At 35.4% G+C, this 20,001-nt stretch overlaps 2 protein-coding genes across 2 annotated transcripts in view; both read right to left on the reverse strand.

The window, feature by feature from the left end:
* Nucleotides 1-585: 585 nt before the first annotated feature.
* Nucleotides 586-9,646, reverse strand: LOC127160971 (protein mono-ADP-ribosyltransferase PARP14-like). The gene is made up of 5 exons (XM_051103616.1): nucleotides 9,448-9,646; nucleotides 9,228-9,322; nucleotides 8,723-8,753; nucleotides 1,404-1,454; nucleotides 586-1,192 (listed from the first exon to the last, which is right to left on the reverse strand). Exons 1-5 carry the CDS (start codon nucleotides 9,620-9,622, stop codon nucleotides 903-905), a joined length of 642 nt encoding a protein of 213 aa, XP_050959573.1. The 5' UTR covers nucleotides 9,623-9,646; the 3' UTR covers nucleotides 586-902.
* A 3,395-nt stretch (nucleotides 9,647-13,041) lies between these two features.
* The window catches only part of LOC127160969 (protein mono-ADP-ribosyltransferase PARP14-like), a 28,068-nt gene continuing 21,108 nt past the window's right edge, over nucleotides 13,042-20,001 (reverse strand). Inside the window, 13 exon segments of the mRNA XM_051103615.1 lie at nucleotides 13,042-13,304; nucleotides 13,306-13,379; nucleotides 13,469-13,640; nucleotides 13,764-13,795; nucleotides 13,798-13,908; nucleotides 13,989-14,606; nucleotides 17,790-17,996; nucleotides 18,174-18,356; nucleotides 18,678-18,740; nucleotides 18,852-18,998; nucleotides 19,149-19,257; nucleotides 19,373-19,582; nucleotides 19,716-19,946. Coding sequence (XP_050959572.1) covers nucleotides 13,098-13,304; nucleotides 13,306-13,379; nucleotides 13,469-13,640; nucleotides 13,764-13,795; nucleotides 13,798-13,908; nucleotides 13,989-14,606; nucleotides 17,790-17,996; nucleotides 18,174-18,356; nucleotides 18,678-18,740; nucleotides 18,852-18,998; nucleotides 19,149-19,257; nucleotides 19,373-19,582; nucleotides 19,716-19,946 — 2,364 coding nt within the window. The 3' untranslated portion in view covers nucleotides 13,042-13,097.

The raw sequence follows: 20,001 nt of genomic DNA on the forward strand, positions 1-20,001 counted from the left end.
TGATTTTCTTTTTTTTTTTTTTTTTTTTTTTTTATATGCATATACATATTGTTTTGAATCCGGTCCTTGTCACTCGCCACCAGAGGTCTCCATCACCTTTTTCTTTCGGACTCTATTTCCCATAATCTCCTGTCTAGGAACTGACTATTACATGCACACCTGTTTCGCATTAGAAGGACTATTTAAGTTGCACACATACACACACTGTGGAGTTTTTTTTTTTTTTTTTTTTTTTTCTGTTGTGCATATTTTTAAATGTTTCCTTGTTTCCAGTTTGCCTTGCTTCTGGACTGTTCCCTTGTTTTATGATAATTTGCTGCCTGCCCTGACCATCGCCTGAGTCTTGGATTACTCTTCTGATTGCCCTGGGATATTGTTTTTTGCTGGTGTAATCCCTGCCTGTTTTGACTATGCTCTTTTAATACAGCTTACATTTGGATCCCCTACTCCATTGCCACGCCACCCGTTTATTTTTCAGTATAGTTTTCTATAATATTAATTACTATTATTATTTGAAAATATGTTATTCTAGAATAAGAATAACATACTGTGGAGGCATGTATTGGGATTTTACATAGACTGCCATCAAGATAAAGTCTTTAATGAGAAGTTCACAACTGCATTCAGTAGACGTGTGTATTTGGCCATCATGAAAAGGAGAATCAGACAACTACGATTATGGACTGCTGAGCAGCTGAAGTCCTGTATCAAAGAAGACTGGGTAAAAATTTTGCTTGCAAAGTATAGTAAATAGCATACCTAATTTCCAGATGATTCAAATGTGTAATTGAAAGGAAAGATTGTTTGACACAGGTTATGCAAAAATCAACATTTGTTTATATTTACATTTTAGTCAATTTAATAAAGGTTAAAGAGAATGAACAAATAACATATTCTTAATTTTATGGCATTTCACAAAACGTCCCATGGAAACGTGGAATTGGGGTTGTGTATAATATATTTTTAGAGGAATAGAGCAACTTACCACTGGGATTTTTGAAAGTCACAACTGCTTTTCTTATTTCTGGTATTAATTCCATGCTAAAGTCATATTCAGAAAGACTGCTGATGTTCTCCACCAAAAGAATCAAAACCTCTTGTTTAAAATTATCTGGAAGATTCTCCAGGACCACAGCACTCGACTCCTGAGACTTCTTCAGATCCACATTGGTCTGAGGGGAACTTTGATCTTCTGGAAAATTAAAAGTGATGCATGTTTGAGTTCCCCTATAGTTAACTTAACCATAGAAATAATTCAAGATCATTTTGTATCTACTGGGTAAGTACCTAACTGTTGCTTTTACCACTGATGAGGTAACTGTTTTAAGTATCAGCTATAACAGTAAGATAACCTCAACAATAAAAAGATCACATGTACATACAGTTCTAGATGGTTTACTTACTTGGTTCCTCATATCCACCTGCCTGCTTCTGGGAGATCACACCATCTCGGCCTTGAACACACACACAAAATATTTTTAGATGCATCACAAAACAACATTTTTCTTATGCAGATGGAAAGAGTTTAAGTCTCCTTACAGGCAACTAAATACTACAAGATTAATTAGCGCAGTCATGGTCAGAACTATTGGCACCCTTAGTAGAGATGGCTTAGAAAATAAATCTGTATTATTTATTGTATTAGTCTTTCATTCAAACAATTATACAAATCTACCCTTTTAACAAATAAAACTAATTAAATAATTTACCTATGGAAAAAGACTATAGGCCAGTACTTTAATTAAAAGGCAACACAAGGCAAAATTCCCTTTATCATCCATCATAATGAGTAAAACCAAAGAATATAGTTCTGGGCCCATATTCACAAAACATTTTATCTTACCACTAAGAGTTCTCCTAAATAGCACACAATTTAGAAGAAAATCTTAAAAATAATAGGTGTGTCAGTCCTAAATTTAGGACTCCAACATTTCTTTTTTTTTTTTTTTTCTAAGAGTATTTTACAAAGCGTGTTAGCACTAAAACTAGCTCCTAAGTCTGTAAAATGTTAGGAGTAGTGAAGAGGACCCCTAAGGTACTGAGAAAATGAAAGAGTTGTTGACAATAGTATAATTTGACATAGAAAAAAGCTTATGATACAATGTGGAGGGAAGGACTGCTTATTAAACTAAGCAGAATAGGTTTTGGAGGAAGGATGTATAATTGGATTATGGATTTTTTTAACAAACAGGAGAATTAGAGTAAGAGTAGGATCAGAGGTTTCCATGGAGTTTCATGTAAACAGTGGTATTTCCCAGGGGAGCGCAATTAGCCCTGTATTATTTAACATTATGATAAATGACATGTTTTCAAATTTAGGCGAACACATCAAATCAGCGCTATATGCGGATGATGGGGCCATATGGATGAGAGGAAGGAATGTGACATATGTTACAGAGAATATAAGGAAAGCAATAGGGAAAGTAGAAAAATGGTCATATGAATCGGGGTTTAAGATATCAACAAGTAAATCCTGTTATATGATGTTCACAAATAAGCGCAACTGTCATGTTGACGAACTAACATTATATCAGCAGGGTGATATTATGCACAGATTCTTTAGCTGTCATAAAAAGCATACAGTCAGTGACATCTGTCAGAGAAGCTCTACTGATAGAACTCTATCACAGATTGTTAAGATTACATAGAGGTGGCACTGATGTTCAGTTTTGTTGGGTGCCAGCACACAAAGGAGTGAAAGGGAATGAAAGTGCTGACAAATTAGCATAAGAGACACTGCAAAAAGAAATATCAGTTCCAATACCTCTTGGAAAAGGTGAGGGAAAAGCAATAATCAATCAGAAAAGTATTGAATCATGGCAGAGATGGTGGGAGGAAGGCAAGAAAGGAAAGGGATATTATAAAGTGCAAACGTCGGTTAGCATTACAAATTATAGAGGAAAGAACAGGAGAGAAGAAATTTTAATAACAAGATTGAGAGTGGATCACAGAGGTCTGAACAGCACCTTGTTTTTAATGGGGAAAAGGATAGGGTTCAGGAGGCAGGAAGGGAGTGGAATTTGAGGGGGAATTCTGGGAACTGAAGGAGACAGTGAAGGGGTAAGGAACACTAGAAAGGCACTATTTTTATTTCTTAAAAACAGTGGGTTAATAAGTAGAATATAAGAACATGTATGATATGATGTCACACACTCTTGTACAGTAGGTGGCGGTATGCACCTAAAAGTTGTTTGCAATCCGCCATTAACCAAGAGAAGAAGAAGAAGAAAAAGAAAAAAGGTGTGTTCGACTTAACGCAGCGCTGCGCAGCTCGATCAAATTCTGACTTGAAGCAGTGCATGCCGGTTAGAAATTTTGTCCGACTTGAGGCGGCGCCGACGCCTCGTGACTGTCACGTGTGCCATCAAAGTACCGCGATAGCGATTCGAGAGCACCCGGTTGACTCAGCCGGCGCAGTTTCTCCAGAGCGGCTGCAGGAGCTCTGATGACCACATGGCTGTTTCACGATTGGCCAGATTCACCGCATGACAACGATCACGTGTGTTTTGGGTTTATTCTAAACATCCTCAAGTCCGATAATGCTGACAAATCTGTGTTTTTAAAACAATAAAAGTGTTTTTACTGTAGTCGCAATGTTATATTGAGTCAGATCTATCATAAAACACTGGTAAAAGCATTTATAACCCCACTTTATTAGTATTTCAATTGTATATATATTTGTGTTTATAATTATTCTTGTTCAGATGGCGCTGTATTAAGCAGTATATGACACGTGTTTCTGTTGCTCATGAAAACGCTTTTGAAAAGTCAGTGTATTTCATAGATATTGCATTTAATTCACTTCATCTGGGATAGAGCAGGCAAACACCACGAGAGCTTCACCAACGAGAGCAGAAAGTGTCCGTCTTGACGCCTCCGTTTTCAACTCCGCCCCCGACTGCTCTCGGCTACTCTCGTTGATCGCCGTCTATAACCGTAGATGAAGTCGAACACACCTAAAGAAGGATCCAACCGCATGTCCGCGCACGTGATTAACCGCTCACGTGTGACGTGTTCATATAATCCGTTTTCGTTTGAAAACGCATCTTTTTCTCTCCGTTTTGGCCTTCCGTCCACACTGAAACGGTGTTTTTGGAAACGGAAGGAAAACGGTCTCCAAAGTGGATACATTTGAAAACACCGTTTTTGCGTTGCAGTGTGGACTGTGAAAACGGAGGCTTTTGAAAACGATGACGCATGTTTAGTCATGTGACGCATATTGTACCAATAGAAATCTGTTTATACCGGTAATTGTGGCTGTTATGTGCTATTCACTTCTACACTGCAGCTAAAGATATATTTGTACACTCTTCACATTACAGTTATAAAAAGATGACAGAAAATGTACTCAGTTGCTGTCCTGACTCCTGCAGCTAAACGTGAGAGCAGCTGCTTTTTAGATCAAACATGAGAGCGCGCGACATATGGACGCGTCAGTGAATGATGAGATATTTCCGTAAATAAATTGATCCTGCCAAGAATTGCTTTAAATCTTCTTATGTCTGTTCCGTCTGTATCATCTAAGTGAGTTTTTACGCATGCGCAGTATAGCGAATTTACCGTTTTCCTACATTTCAGTGTGGATGAGACACATTCGGAAAACGCCTGGAAAGGCTTGTGTGGACGGAGAGCGTTTTAAAACGGAAACTCCGTTTTCAAATGTGTCCGTGTTAATGTAGACATAGCCCAAGAAGCGTCCGAACACAAAACGATTTCAAACAAAATTTTTGTGCTTTTGTGTTGACAGGCTTGGTGAAAAAAAACTGCATATGCTGGTAGGTGTGTTTTGATGCTGGAATGCTGGTTAGGTAGGTTTTGATGCTGGTTTAAGCTTGACCAGCAACATGACCAGCAAAAAACAGCAAAGGACCAGCTTAAACCAGCATCAAAACCTACCTAACCAGCATTCCAGCATCAAAACATACCTACCAGCATATGCTGGATTTTTCACCAGGGAAAGATGTGATGCGGCCAAGGAGATGGGAGTGAACATCTTTTAAGTTAAGTTCTGCATTTTGTAATGGAAAGAAACCCGAGTGCAACAGCCAAACGGGTCTATGTTTACAATCGGGATTTTAATTTTTTGCCATATTGCCCAGCCCTATATCAACCATGATTATTCTACTCTGTTAATTAAAAGGCTGTTTATGCATATTCAATAATTGTTTATGCAAAGCATACATGTAAGAGGCTGACATTTAGACTGAACATATAGTTGTTTAATTAGTGACACTTAGCCTGCATTTTAAAATCTTTATTTGAATGTGACAACATTTTTTTTTTTAAATATTTATTTGAATGTGGCAAAATAATATTGCACTCTACAGTATTTCTATGAAAAGGCCTAAATCTCTCACAGAGATCCCTCCCCTATCAGCCAGTCACTGTGTGCATAGTTAGTAATCATGCTAACATCATCCGTAGCAACAAGGTCAACCCCTCCCTTACTTTTAGCTTAAGACTTCTCTTTATTCCTTAGTAAAAGTTTGTCTCAGCAGCTTTGTGAATAGGTTTTAAGAGAGAACGCTTAGCTAAAAACTACTGCTAATTAGGAGAACTCTTAGTGGTAAGATAAAATGTTTGTGAATACGGGCCCTGATGAGACAAACTTTTTCAAAGGAGTAGAGAGAAGTCTTAAGCTAAGAGTAAGGGCAGGGTTGACCTTGTTGCTGTGGATGATGTCAGCATGCCTACTAACTACAGGTATGTGCCAAAAAATTACAATATTGAGGGAAAGTCCATTTATTTCAATAATTTCGTTCAAAAAGTTAAACTTGTATGTTATATTAGTTCACTACACACCAAGTGAAATATTTCAAGCCTTTATTTGTTTCATTTTTAATGATTGTGGATTAAAGATAAAAAAAAAAAAAAAAAAAATCCAGTATTTCACAAAATTAGAATATCATGACAAAGTTCAACATTGTAGGCTCCCTGTGTCCCAATCTAGTCAGCTAATTAACGCAAAATACCTGCAAAGGTTTCCTCAGCCTTTAAATGGTCTCAGTCTGGCTTAGTAGGCTTCAGAATCATGGAGAAGACTGCTGACTTGACGGTTATGCAGAAGACCATCATTGACACCCTCCATAAGGAGGAAAAGTCTCAAAAGGCAACTGCAAAATAAGCTGGATGCTCACAGAGCGCAGTATCGAAGTATATTAACAGAGTGTTAAGAGGAAGGGAAAAATGTGGCCGGTAAAGGTGCACAAGTGACAGGGATGACCGTAGCCTTGAGAGGATTGTCAAGCAAGGGCGGTTCAGAAATCTGGGGGAGCTTCATAAGGAGAGGACTGAGGCTGGTGTCGGTGCATCAAGAACCACCACATACACACGTCTGCATGACATGGGCTACAGCTGTAGAATTCCATGCGTCAAGCCACTCCTGAACCAAAAACAACGTTAGAAGCATCTGTGCTGGGCTAAGGAGAAAAAGTACTGGTCTGTTGTCCAGTGGTCCCAAGTCCTGTTTTCAGATGAAGGCAAATTTTGCATTTCATTTGGAAATCAAGGTCCCAAAGTCTGGAGGAAGAGCGGAGTGGCACAAAAGTCAAGCTGCTTAAAGTCCAGTGTGAAGTTTCCACAGTCAGTGATGGTTTTGGGGAGACATGTCATCTGCTGGTGTGGGTCCACTGTCTTTTATCAAGTTCACAGTCAATGCAGTTGTCTACCAGGAAATTTTAGAGCACTTCATGCTTCCTGCTGCCAACAAGCTTTTTGGAGATGATGATTTTATTTTCCAGCAGGATTTGGCACCTGCCCACAAAGCCAAAACTACCAGTACCTGGTTTAATAGCCATGGAATAACTGTACTTGACTGGCCGGCAAACTCGCCTGACTTAAACCCTATTGAAAATCTATGGGGTACTGTCAAAAGAAAGATGAGGGAACAGAGACCCCGAAATGCAGACGAGCTGAAGGCCAATATCAAAGCAACTTGGGCTACCATAACACCTCAACTGTGTCAAAGGGTGATCGCCTCCATGCCACGCCACCTTGATGCTGTAATTAGTGCAAAAGGAGGCCCAACAAAGTACTGAGGACATAATACAGTACATTAACACACTTTCAGAAGGCCAACATGTGTTTAAGATCCTTTTTTTATTGGTAACATGAAATATTCAAATTTTGTGAAATACTGGATTTGTTTTTTTGTTTTGTTTTGTTTTGTTTTTTTTTTTGTCTTTAATCCATAATCATCAAAATTGAAACAAATAAAGGCTTGAAATATTTCACTTTGTGTGTAGTGAACTAATATAACATACAAGTTTCAATATTTGAAACAAATTATTGAAATAAATGGACTTTCCCTCGATATTCTAATTTTTTGGCACATACCTGTATGCACACAGTGTTTGGCTGATAGGGGAGCAGTCTCTGTCAGTGATTTATTCACAGAAATATTGTAGAGCGTGGTATTATGTTGCCATATTCAAATATTATTATTATTTTTTTTTTTTAAATGTTGCCACATTCAAATAAAGATTTTAAAATGCAGACTAACTGTCACTAATTAAACAAGTATATGTTCAGCTGATTGTCAGCCTTTTACATGTGTGCTTCTCATAAACAATTAGTTGATATGCATATAAACAACCTTTTTATTAACAGAATAGAATAATCATGGCCAATAGGAAGATATGCAGATGTAAAAGAAAACCAAATGGGACGCAGGAACAGATGTTACTTCTTGTCCAATGTGTTAATGACAACAAGGATATAATCAAACTAAAATTATAACCTCCAAAACCAAAAAAAGTTGTGTGGGAAAACATATGCGTGCAGATAAATGCAGTGTGTTTCTAAAATGTTTAAGTTCAAAGGCAGATTGTTAACAACAGCCATTTTGGGATAGTTGGGATTTGGTCTTAATGACTTAGGAGTGCTCTTCACTACTCCTAACATTTCACAGATTTAGGAGCTAGTTTTACTTGTGAAATACTCTTAGAGCAAACATTTAGGACTGACATACCCATTATTTTTAAGATTTTCTCCTAAATCGGGAAGTTATGAGTTACTTTTGGCCTTAAGATGTTTTGTGAATACGGGCCCTGACGTGCAGCAAAAGATTGTTAAGGCTCACAAAAAAACGAGGACAAGAAAGTTGTTTGTCTGGCCAACAACTCTCCAAGGATCAAAGCTGGAGAACTGCAAAAAATAGAGTCTTGGGGTCACAAAAAATAAATAAATTAATTAAATTAAATTAAAAGAACACCTATATCACCACACATGTGGAGGTTTCAAGAAAAAATCCTCTGCTCTCATCCTAAAACAAACTCCAGCATATTTAGTTTCCAGACACTACTGTTACTTCAAATGGGACTGGCTTCTATGGTCAGATGAAACTAAAAAACTAAAATTAGTTGTTCTTCAATGTTATGTGCTATAAATATTATAATAAGCCTTCTTTGAATCTTCCATCAATCCAAAACAAACATCACAATAAACTTTTACTTAAATAAAGGGTTAGTTTATTTTTATTATTTTTTATTTTATTTTATTTTTTATTTTTTTATATTATATTATTAACAATGCAGAGTTATTTTCACATGCTTATTTGTTCATATTTACCAAAGGTGGCAATAATTCTGAACATGATTGTAACTGGCTAAGTGATGCCTTCACTGTGTGAATACATCCACAACAACAGGACAACACCCTAACCAATAAAAGATCACATGCATGTAAGCAGCCAGAGACCAAAGTCCAGATGATTTATACTTACTTGGGTCCTGATTTCCACATGCCTGCTCTGTCTGAAACCGCACAAGTGTAAAGCATTTATGAGTACATAAAAGAAAATGCTACCAGACAAGTAGAGTAAGTTATTTGTTCTTTCCTCTTAACTCTTTTCCAACAAAATAGAGAAATGACAACCATCTTTCAAGAGAACTCTAAAAACGTGTCTAAGTCTGTACCATTAATTCATATTCATATTTTAGACCAGGGTCTAAAATGTTGGTCCTGGAGTGCAGATGACCTGCAGAGTTTAGTTCCAACTCTAATCAAACACACCTGAACAAGCTAATCAAGGTCTCCAGGATTACTAGGGTTACAGGTAGGTGAGGTTTTTTTTCAGGGTTGGAACTAAACTCTGCAGGACATCGGCACTCCAGGACCAACGTTGCCTATCCCTGTTTTAGACCTTATTCATATTGATAGACCTTATTATTCATAAATACTGTTAAGTTGACTCTATGTAAATTTTCAACAATTCTAATTATACTCACTTTTTGTCCAGTGCTGGGTTTGTTCACTTTTAGCTTGATTTTCTGACTGTCAATGATAATAATGTGTTCTGCCTTTGAGAGCACACCATCTCGACCTCGAACACAAACAATTACTCATCAGACACATCACAACGCAGCATTTTTCCCTCATTACAAATTGAAATAACTTTTATAAAATGTTATTTTGTTAACCTTTTATACTTTTGTGTTCAGCACTTACTGTCAGATGACTGGAACAGAATCGTAGCAAAGTTGCTCTTATCATCATACTGCACGACACAGTCTCCCCCCTGAGATTTCTTCTTACTCTGAAAGTAAATCTGAAGTTTGTTTTTCACACTTTTAGCTTGTTCAGGCCCCCACTCTCCCTCCACAATGACAGAATAATCATCCATTGTGATCCTTTTGGTTACTGAGAAAATGACTTGCGAGTCAGTGTTTATAGTTGAATCACACCCTCCAGCTTGTTTGTTATTTTCACTTTTGTTTCGTGGTTGATTTACTGTAAAACCTGTGACCTGTTTTTTTAAGGCTATTTGTGGCAGTGCCCTGCAACCAACAGATGGCAGTATAGCCTTAATCATGACAGTAATGGTAATAGTAGGCAAAAAGCTCCTGGATGACAACACCTCTTGCGAGATTCTTAAGAATTTGATGGACCCTACCTACATACATATGACAGCCATGGTATGCAAAAAAAAATAAATAAAAGGCTAGTTAAATTACATATAAAAAACTGAAGAAAAATCATGAAGAAGTTTTGAGGCCTTTGGAGTTGCTAGAAGCAAAAACAGTGTTCAGAAAGGATCTTGTGTCCTGACAAATCAAGCTACAAGTTCTAGTTGCACTGAATCTGGTAAAAACATCTAATATTTGTGTAGTCTAATAAAGTAGGATACTTTGTCTTTAGGAAATGTATATCCAATGCATTGTATTTAGTAGACTGAATAGGTCATATTATAGCACTGAAAATTTGGTAAATAGGCTTTCCACATCAACACAGGCTACATCAACATTTAAAGTCTAATAATAAGTTATAGCTGACGTGTTTTACATTGTCCCGTAAAATCACGTCTGCAGAAGATCTGTTGTAATTACAAACATTAAAAAAACGGAAGAATTAACTATTCTGTGTATATCCGAGGTTGTTAATCGATAGAGCTTTTGTTGAATCCGTCACTTTCCATTATTTCATTATTTTTAAATAATTGTTTTTAAACGCTGAAACCAAACGAGTGCTGAGCTCCGCCCACTCCAATGGAACACCGCAGCGTGACTGAGTAGGTCTCCTCACGCTTTAAAAACAAATATTTGGTGTCTCATTTTAGAGCAGTCTAATGTATGAAAGAAGGTAAATTAAATCTGTATGTGTGTGTATGAAAAAATTCAGCTGCAACCCCCTTTGTAATTATTAACATTTTCAAAAGTAACTGTAATTTAATTACACATTTTTTCCAGTAACTGTAACTAATTACAATTACATTTATTTTGTAATTAAATTACGTAATTCCTTTACATGTAACTAGTTTCTCCCAAACACTGTTAATAGTTAGTAAGGTAGTGTAACAACTTATAATTAAGTTTAGATATTGGTTCGGGTTAAGGCAACTAGAACATGGTCATGGAAAAAAATGCCCACCCAGGATATCTGCCAGCCCACCTTTCTATAGCCGTCAAGAACCGGGCCTGTATGCAAGTAATGTGCATGCAAATAGCAACTAATAGTGAGAAATGGACCTTAAAATGTGTTATTGTAGTTCTTTCCCTCATTAAAACTGTACACAGTCTTAAACATATGTTTTTCGTCCACATTATGATTCTTCTCATATCTGATTGGCTTGATTCATGGCTTATAACGTTTTAACAAAGTCTTTTTTTAAAAAACCCTTATGAAAAATTAATGGAAAAATAGTTCTGGAATGAGCACCACTGAAAAAGGAGGCAGGTACTGTTACACATATTACAACCCCATGTGGGATCCACCAGTCAAAGAGATTTTTCGGGATCGGCACCTATAGGACAGACAGAGAACAGCGTACGCTATTTGCAAATCAAAAATGGCGCTACGGTGATGCAGATGAGACGAATTGTTGAATAAAGTTGTTATTTTATTTTCTTTGCATACAAAAAGTATTCTTGTCGCTTCATAAAATTCAGATTGAACAACTGATGGCAGATGGACTATTTTTGACAGTGCCTTTCTTATTATTTTTTTTTTTTTCTTATCTTGGTATTTACCTGGCAGTCAGTGGGACAGTCAAAATCCTCCCCGTTTTCATCCAAAATATCTTAAATTGTGTTCCGTTCTAAATACATTAAAAAGAATGACCAAAAATGACTAAAATATGCAGGCAGACACTATGTCAAAACGACAGTCAACAAATTAACTGATCAAACAAGAGCTTTGTCAAGAGGTGATACAGCTTTTCTACAAGAGCCGTTCATAATTGGAATAATTTACCATATTAGACTGTGCTACTTTTGAAGTTTAAGTTAGATTTGAAAATATGGTTAAAGATGAGTCAGGTTTGTGATCATTGAATATTCTTGTGTTTTGAAGTGGTTACATAACAATGAGGGTCTTCATTTTGTATCATTTGTATTATAGGGGATTTTACTATAAATGCTATTATATTGCAGTCTTTGTTACGTAATGTATTACCAAAACAGTCACTGCGGCGGTAGCTTTTAAAAATGTCCACCTATTTACCCTTAAAGTGTGCATAAATATAGCTACCTTAAAGATACAAATTTGTACATGAACATATTAGTATGGTACCTAAATTATACATATTTGTACCTGGTGAAAAGGTACCGCCCCAGTGACAGCTTTTGTACCTTTTTCTGAGAGTGTACCTACTGATATCTTTTACTGAAAAATTAATGTGTTAACAGTGATATAGCATAGGTCTATAAGCTCAAAGTTCTTCAAATAGGGTAAACCGTGTACAGTTTTGACACTTTTTGCTTTTGTTATCACACAAGAATTAGTTATAAAAACATGGAATTTTTTAATGTTCTTTCAACAATCTACAAAGATAATTATCATCAACAATAATTTACAACTACCTTTTATTTTTCATATTTAGTTCATAAATACAAGTGCATTTGTTTCAGTTTTTCCTTTCATAAATTCACTCTCTAAATAAACTACAGAGCTTATCAATATTCTGATGCATTCTGAACTGTTCTTTAAGGTGAGACGCCCCAAGTGAATAGGGTAAAAAAATGTCTACTAATAAAAAATTACCAACAGATATCGAAAACTAACAGATATCACAATAATTACATTTTTTATATGAAATGTTTTCTGAAATGCTATGTTGAAATATGCAATTGAGGTGTTATCTAATTAAATATATGCTAATTTGCATTAATTTCCAGAACAAAAATCTCAACATTGGATGAAGCAAGGTTCATAATTCAGTTGACATGTTAGACTCAAAAGTTTTTACAGAGGGGATTTTGCATATCTCTTTTTATCACTCCATAAAAAAGCCATAAAACGCTGTAAAAAAAAATCATGCCAGAAAACAGCCAAATTTTTTAGAAATAAAATGTTGTACAAAACCAGAAAAATTATACATAAACAACCCCCTCTGTAAAAACCTTCAGAATATAGATAGTAATAAAACTGTAAAGTTTGGTGTACGTGTTACGAAGTGGATATTTTCGGCTTAGCGCAGGAGAAAAATCTTCTGTTGTGAAAACAGCCATTAAAAATATGTATTGTAATAGAAATTTACAGACAGAAATAAAGTGCTATAAAAGAAACTGAAAAAATATTTAATAAAAACTGTTCAGCTTCACCAAATCAATGTAAAACTGCAACAAAAAAACACTAGCTGACAGAAACTGATCCTTAAATCATTACTGGAAAGTGATTAGGTATTCTGGGTAAGCCTGTACATCATTGAAGATCACAAACATGGTTGGGTTGTTCATGTTGTCAGTCACACTGTTATAGAGATCAGCACTATTGGAGCTCTTTGGAGGAGGAACAGGAAGGCCTTGTTTTCCTTGAGTGAAATCACCAACAAGCACCCTGACAAGGTACATGCGTTTATGTCCATTGGACATCAGGTTTAGAGTAGCCTTGGGCTGAGTAACTTGGGTCCACAGCAAAATATGAACCATTCCCATACATGGCTCCTAAAAACAGAAAAAGAGCAAAAGATTATTGATTTAAAAGACAAATGGATACAAGTGCAAATAAAGTTTATACTGAATTTGACTGATACCATTCATGCCAGCAAAGCTGCGATTGAAGCCGTGATTGTTGATCTGATCTGTATTATCAGGCAGCCCGTGGAAAAGAAGCTTTTCATTGTTTTTGTGCTTGTTTTTATCTTCCAGTTCCTCCTTTTTAATCATGTAGTTTTTCCAAAGTGTGCTGTTTTGGACTCTTTCAATCTAAAAAGCAAAAATAAATAAATAGTTTAGGCAAACATTACATTTACAACATAGTACTAAAATGCAACACCAGAATCTTTCAAAAATAAATAAAATAGGAGATTTCTTTTAGTCTAGTCTTACGTCAATGATGTTATTGGTTAGTTTGGTTCTCTAAACTCTTTCTCCACTTCTGCATATTCCTTTGAGCCTGCTGTGAGTTTTACAAGAACAACTGACTGTCCTTTCATGTCCTCCCAGTGTGAAGGCAAAGGGTTTTGAGCTGCAGCTACTGACAAAAAGAACAAAAACATGAATAACTAATCTTTGTACATGATCTATGTTATTTAAATTATAAAATAAAATCACCTTGCAGGTCTTTTCTATTCAGTTCAATACTTATTCCTCTTTTTGTGGCCTCTTTGTGAGTTAAATCAGCCTCATATTCATCATTGTTAATCTTGATTCTCACTGAAGGCTGTCTCTTCCGATAGGCCTGTTCCAAGTCATAATTGGTCAACATATCAAAGGTTTTGATGCTGCATCCATTTTCCTGATATTCCCACTGAACCACACTGCTAATGAAAAATGCCTCACTCCTTCGGTTTTCATTCCTTTCCACCTTCCGGATCATGTCTCTAATTTGACTGTCTGCAATTTGAACGTCTCTTGTCAGACCCTCCAGTGTGATGACAGAGTCTTGGCCTTTCTTCTCAAGCCGGACACTGACTGTGAGCTCCCTCTGCACAGAGTTCAGTGTTTCTCCATCTTCCCTGGTGAAATGAACAATGGCTGGATCATGGATTTTGATGGTCACATGCTCCCATAATATCAAACTGTTGATCATGTCCTTGGCTTCACTCAGGTCCTCTGGTGTCTCCCCACACAGCTGAAACACAACTGTCTCAATTTCTTCATTTACCATCACAAATTCATCATCTGTGAGAGATTCTGAACTTTCCCCCCAAATGAAATGATGAACAGAATCTTGAAGACAGAAAAAAACGGAGTGATTCATAACTGTATTTAAAAAAGAAGAAGAAGAAGAATGGATGGGATAAGCATAGTTTTTTTTTTTTTTTTGTTTTTTTTTTTGTTTTTTACACAGTAAAAATAGATGGGTTATTTTTTTAACCCAATAGATGGGTTACACATATTGGGTCACTGTGTTGGGTTATTTTCTAAAACGTTGGGTTATTTTTTTAAACATCGTTGGGTTGTTTTTAATAATAACCCAGCCTTGGGTTAAATTGGTTCCCGCGGCGACAGTTCAAATTTTAACAGTCGACAGTGACTGACGACAGAAGAAGCTGCTGCTGCATCAGTGTGAGGTGAGTAATAGGGTTTTAATAACTCTTACAACATTATACTTATACGAAGAACGTGAAATGCACTTCAAAATTGAACTTTTGTTGTTGTATGTTTGTTTTTTTAACAAAGTTGTAGTTTCCTTTAGTCAGTGTATTGTAACGTTAGTGCGGAGAATGAGCTCGACTGTAAACGAATAACTAAACGTTAAGGTAGCTGTCAGTTAGGCCGCTAGCAGTAATAAAGTAAATAAAAAATAGCAGAAAGTTATAAAACTGTTTAGAGATGTATTACAGTAACCTAAAGTTAATAATGTATGGTGAAATGTATATAAGACCACTTATGTTACTGAAATCACCGTCTACTATTACTACAGGTTTAATATTATTTTACAGCTGATCAAGGGATCTAGACATACGGTTTCTGACTACAGTTTGTTTGGTCGCACTAATGGTTATCACATTTAACTTTATATGGAAAATGGCTAATGCTAAATGACACACTGGTGTTCATTTGAACCGGCCACACGGACCATTCAACTTCTCGGTCCAGCATGTACGTTTAGCTCAGCGGCAGCTCAGAGAGATGCGCTCAAATTCAATTAATTCTCTGTTTAGAAAAGTCTAAAAATAATCAGATTTTCCCAAAAGAAAGACGTGATGGGAGAAACGAAGCTTTTCAAAGTTTCGAATCAATTAAACGAATTGCTTCGCAAAATGATTTACCGCTTCCAATCGTTCGTGACACAACTGCGACGCCTGCTGCTCAAAACAGGGCAAGCGTCAGTTGTTTGGAAAGCGAGCACTAATTGTAATAACACTAAATGTGTTTTTATGGTTTATTTATATTGAATATTGTTATGCATATATTAGAATCGCCTCTACTTACAGCCATTTCTCTTATAAAGCTATGACAGATTTGCATGTTTTTTAAATGTGTACTAAATGTGTTTATACTTATTTTTAGACATTGGGTTCTTCAGTGAAGGGAAAACTACAACAGTGGAATCTCATACATTAAACATCCACATGCCAATTAACTGAAACATTTCAAGGTAAGTAAACTATTTATATTAGTGATCCATATACATTACCAGTCAAAAGTTTTTGGACAGCAAGGTTTTTAATGTTTTTAAAGAATTCCCTTCTCTCTAAGCCTACATGTATTTGTTTCAGCATTTCAGGATCCAATACAGCATTTAAAATAACTGCTTTCTATTTGAATATATTTTAAAATGTAATTGTCCAGTCTTTTCAAAGCTTTTAAAACAGAAAGCAGTTATTTAAAATAGTAAAAATTTAAAAATATTTCACAATATTACTGCTTTTACTGTATTTTGGATCAAATAAATGCAGGCTTAGTGAGTAGAAAAGAATTCTTTCAAAAACTTTAAAAATCTTACTGTTCAAAAACTTCTGATTAGTAGTGTACGTTTTCCAACAATTATGAAAAAATGTTTCTAGCTGATCTGTAAAATGTTTCTTCTTCTGCTTCATCTTATCACAGAGGAAGGAGTGAATGAAGGACGTTTTATGCGACCGGATGACACCAGCATTGCTGCACTAACTCCAAGAATGCCTCCCAAGTTTTGAGCATTTTCAACGGTGAAGCAGTGGAACAGAAGACCTTACTACAAGCAGTGGATCTGTGTTTCAAACATGTCTACATGTATGACATCAACTACCCAAAGCCTCCTGCACCCGTTTGCAGCACACAGTCTTTAATATTCCAGGAGTTCTTTCAACATATTACCTCTTCCTTAGAAACTTTGTATTTATTGATCAGTAAAAACTTTTTATGTTGCTGATTATCAGCAAGTCCAGCAGCCAGCAGATTTACTTTGTTTTATTATTATTATTATTATTATTATTATTATTATTATTATTATTATTATTATTATTATTACTTGTGTTTATGATTTTTTATTTTTGTTTTATTGATAAAGGTTTGTATGTTATGTTTGTTTTATTTGTGCACATTTGTGTATGTGTTGATATAAATAAATATGAATTGATACACATTTATGACCCTGGACAACAAAACCAGTCATAAGTATTATGGGTACATTTGGAGAAATAGCCAAAATTGCATTGTATGGGTCAAAATTATCAAATTTTCTTTCATGCCAAAAAATCATCAGAATATTAAGTAAAGATCATGTTACATGAAGATATTTTGTAAATCTCCTACCATAAGTATATCGAAACTGAATTTCTTATTAGTAATATGTATTGCTAATAACTTCATTTGGACAACTTTAAAGGCAATTTTCTCAATATTTAGATTTTTTTGCACCCTCAGATTCCAGATTTTCAAATAGTTGTTCTATACTATCAAACCACATATTAATAGAAAGCTTATTTATTGAACTTTCAGATGATGTTTACATTTAAATACAAAAAACTTGACCCTTATGACGGGTTTTGTGGACCAGAGTCACATTTGTTGGTTTTGAATTCAGTGTACATCTTGAAAATATGTCAGTTGTATGTGCATATTTGTGTGTTTTGAATGTATTATATTTTCACATTCTTGTACACTTCTTTTGTAAACATTTGCAGTATGACTGTTTTACATTTAAAAATATATTTGTAAAAAAAATATTTGCATATTTAAATAAACAAAATATTTATTTGAAAACAAAGTAGTGTGTATTTTTATTAAATAAATAAATAAATAAATAAATAAAAACTGATATAAATAAATCTAAATAATTAACTCAACTGTTGGGTTACTTTTAACCCAACTGGATTTTAACCCAATTCATTGGGTTAAAATAACCCATAGATGGGAAGGTGCTATACCAACCCATAGTTGGGTTACTAGTTGACATTTTTTAGTGAGTAATAATTCTATACTGACCTTTAATTTTGGAAAACAGACTTTCATCCTCATCTACTTTCTCACCAGATCTTCTGATCATGCTTTGGTGAAAGTCTGTCACCATGTTTGTCTGGAATATAAGATATTTCACAAGCCGTACATGCACCGGTTTCTTTTTCTTCACAAAGTCAACAACTGCATCAACCATTGCATCTGCAACATCAGCTGGATTTGCTCCACCCTGACCTGAACGGGTAGAGACAAAAAAGGATAGTAAATAGTAAATAATTCACACAAAATATAAGTTTTTATAAAAAAGAAGTAGTAGTAAGTAGTAGTAAGTAAATAAGCAAAATTGCAATTATGTAAAAAAAAAAAATAAATAAAATAAAATAAATAAAAAAATCAAACAAAGCATCTTACCAGTGCCAAGAGCTGGGAAGGCAACAGAAGTAATATGACGTGTCTCACATAACTTCAGAACAGACAAAACAACATCCTTAATTTCAGATGGACTATTACGTCCAATTATATGGATGATGTTTCCACATGGAAGACGCCCAGCTGAAGTCACAATCTCTGTTTGCTGCATGTTTGATGATCTCACTGTTGGAGGAAAAAAAAAATGTTTACCAGTAACATCTGAAAATCTCTCTGTGTGCGTGAACAGGAAGTTGCTGCCAACTTTATTTCAGTGTAGTGATGTATTTCCAACTGAAACTGAATGTTAATTTGAATGTTAATTACCAAAACAAACATTTTTTTTTTTTGGATTAACTTATTAATTGTTCCCCTCAAGACTAGCAATGTGCGCTAACAAAGTAAATAAAATCAATTTTGATTTCATGAGGACTTTAAGTATAAGTCAAAAATATATGTATCAAAAAGGTGACCATCAACAAGATGTAAATCTAAGGGAATACAAACCAATCTGTTTACATTCTTGTTCCACTTGTACTCCAGCAGCATCTAAAATGGCCTTGGATACTCCTGGATTACAAAGAGGAATTGACTGTTACATTATGATTTGCTTCAAATGTGAAATAAATTATAAATGAAATATTCAATATGGTCAGACACTGGGTGTGAAGATTGATTAACCTGCTTTCAATGAAAATGTCTGATTTGAGGAGTTGACAATGGCATCAGTTTTTTCTTTAGTTATGTCTCCTGATGAAACCTCCAGAGTCACCTGACCCAGCTGCATAGTGTGCACCCCAAGAGAGGTAGAGGAGACTTTGCCAAGCTCTAAAGGAAAACAAAGATGTATGTCAAATCTTTACAGTTGTATTTTGTCACTTTCCTAAATATATCCTGTGAAATTTGTTATTAGAATAAATACTTAACAAAATGTACTCAAAAAATAAGTATGATGGATATCAGGTAAGAAAGTGTTACCAGAGGTCTGAGTTGATTTGCCAGAAATATTTATTTTAGGCATGACATGTCGATGTGCTCTTTTTGTGACGGGACCCTGAATCCCATGTCTAAAGATGCTGGTAAAGCACTAATAGATAAAGCACAGAAATATACAAGATATTTTAACATTAACATGAGCAGTTAGATTGTCATATTGGTCGTTTTGTTTTTTTATGGTTCTTGAATCTAGTTTTCACACTCACCTCTACACTCTCCCTGTCAGAAGGGTGTACAATCACAGTTACCTCTTGAAGGTTTGTAGAGTTAAATTCCTGGATTTCTGTCAGCATGATTCTGGCCACCAGATCTTTAGGAAAGCCAAGATTCCCAGTCCCGATAGCTGGGAAGACGACTGAAGCCATTCTCCACTTTTCTGCTTTTTTCAGGCAGTTTCTAATTATCTGAATGAGTACCTTTTAAAATGTAAATAAATACATTATAATCTTTAAAGAAAGTACCTTCAAAATAAATGAGTGAAGCCTACATATCATGCTAATATCATTTCATCTTAAAAACAAACAACAGGTAAAAAGTTATTATTCTCACCTTATCTTCTGAGCCTTGTTTCCAAAATGGGCAAACAACATGGAAGACTTTTTGACATTTGAGTTTATAACCATCTGTGATGAGCATTTCACCATAATTTACATTGTTTGAGCGGGCAGCCCTGGTGATTTCTGACTGGAGCTGATGACCAGCAGTCTGAAGGAGTGCTTTGGAGACGGCACCTTTACTGAGGTCCAAGTCCTCCGATATAGTGTTTACAATGACATCAGCCTGCAGGAGAAACAAAGAAGATGGAATTGGTCACCTTTGATTACACAAAAAATAT

The sequence above is a fragment of the Labeo rohita genome, unplaced genomic scaffold (genome assembly GCF_022985175.1).
Source record: "Labeo rohita strain BAU-BD-2019 unplaced genomic scaffold, IGBB_LRoh.1.0 scaffold_511, whole genome shotgun sequence".
Classification (NCBI taxonomy): domain Eukaryota; kingdom Metazoa; phylum Chordata; class Actinopteri; order Cypriniformes; family Cyprinidae; genus Labeo; species Labeo rohita.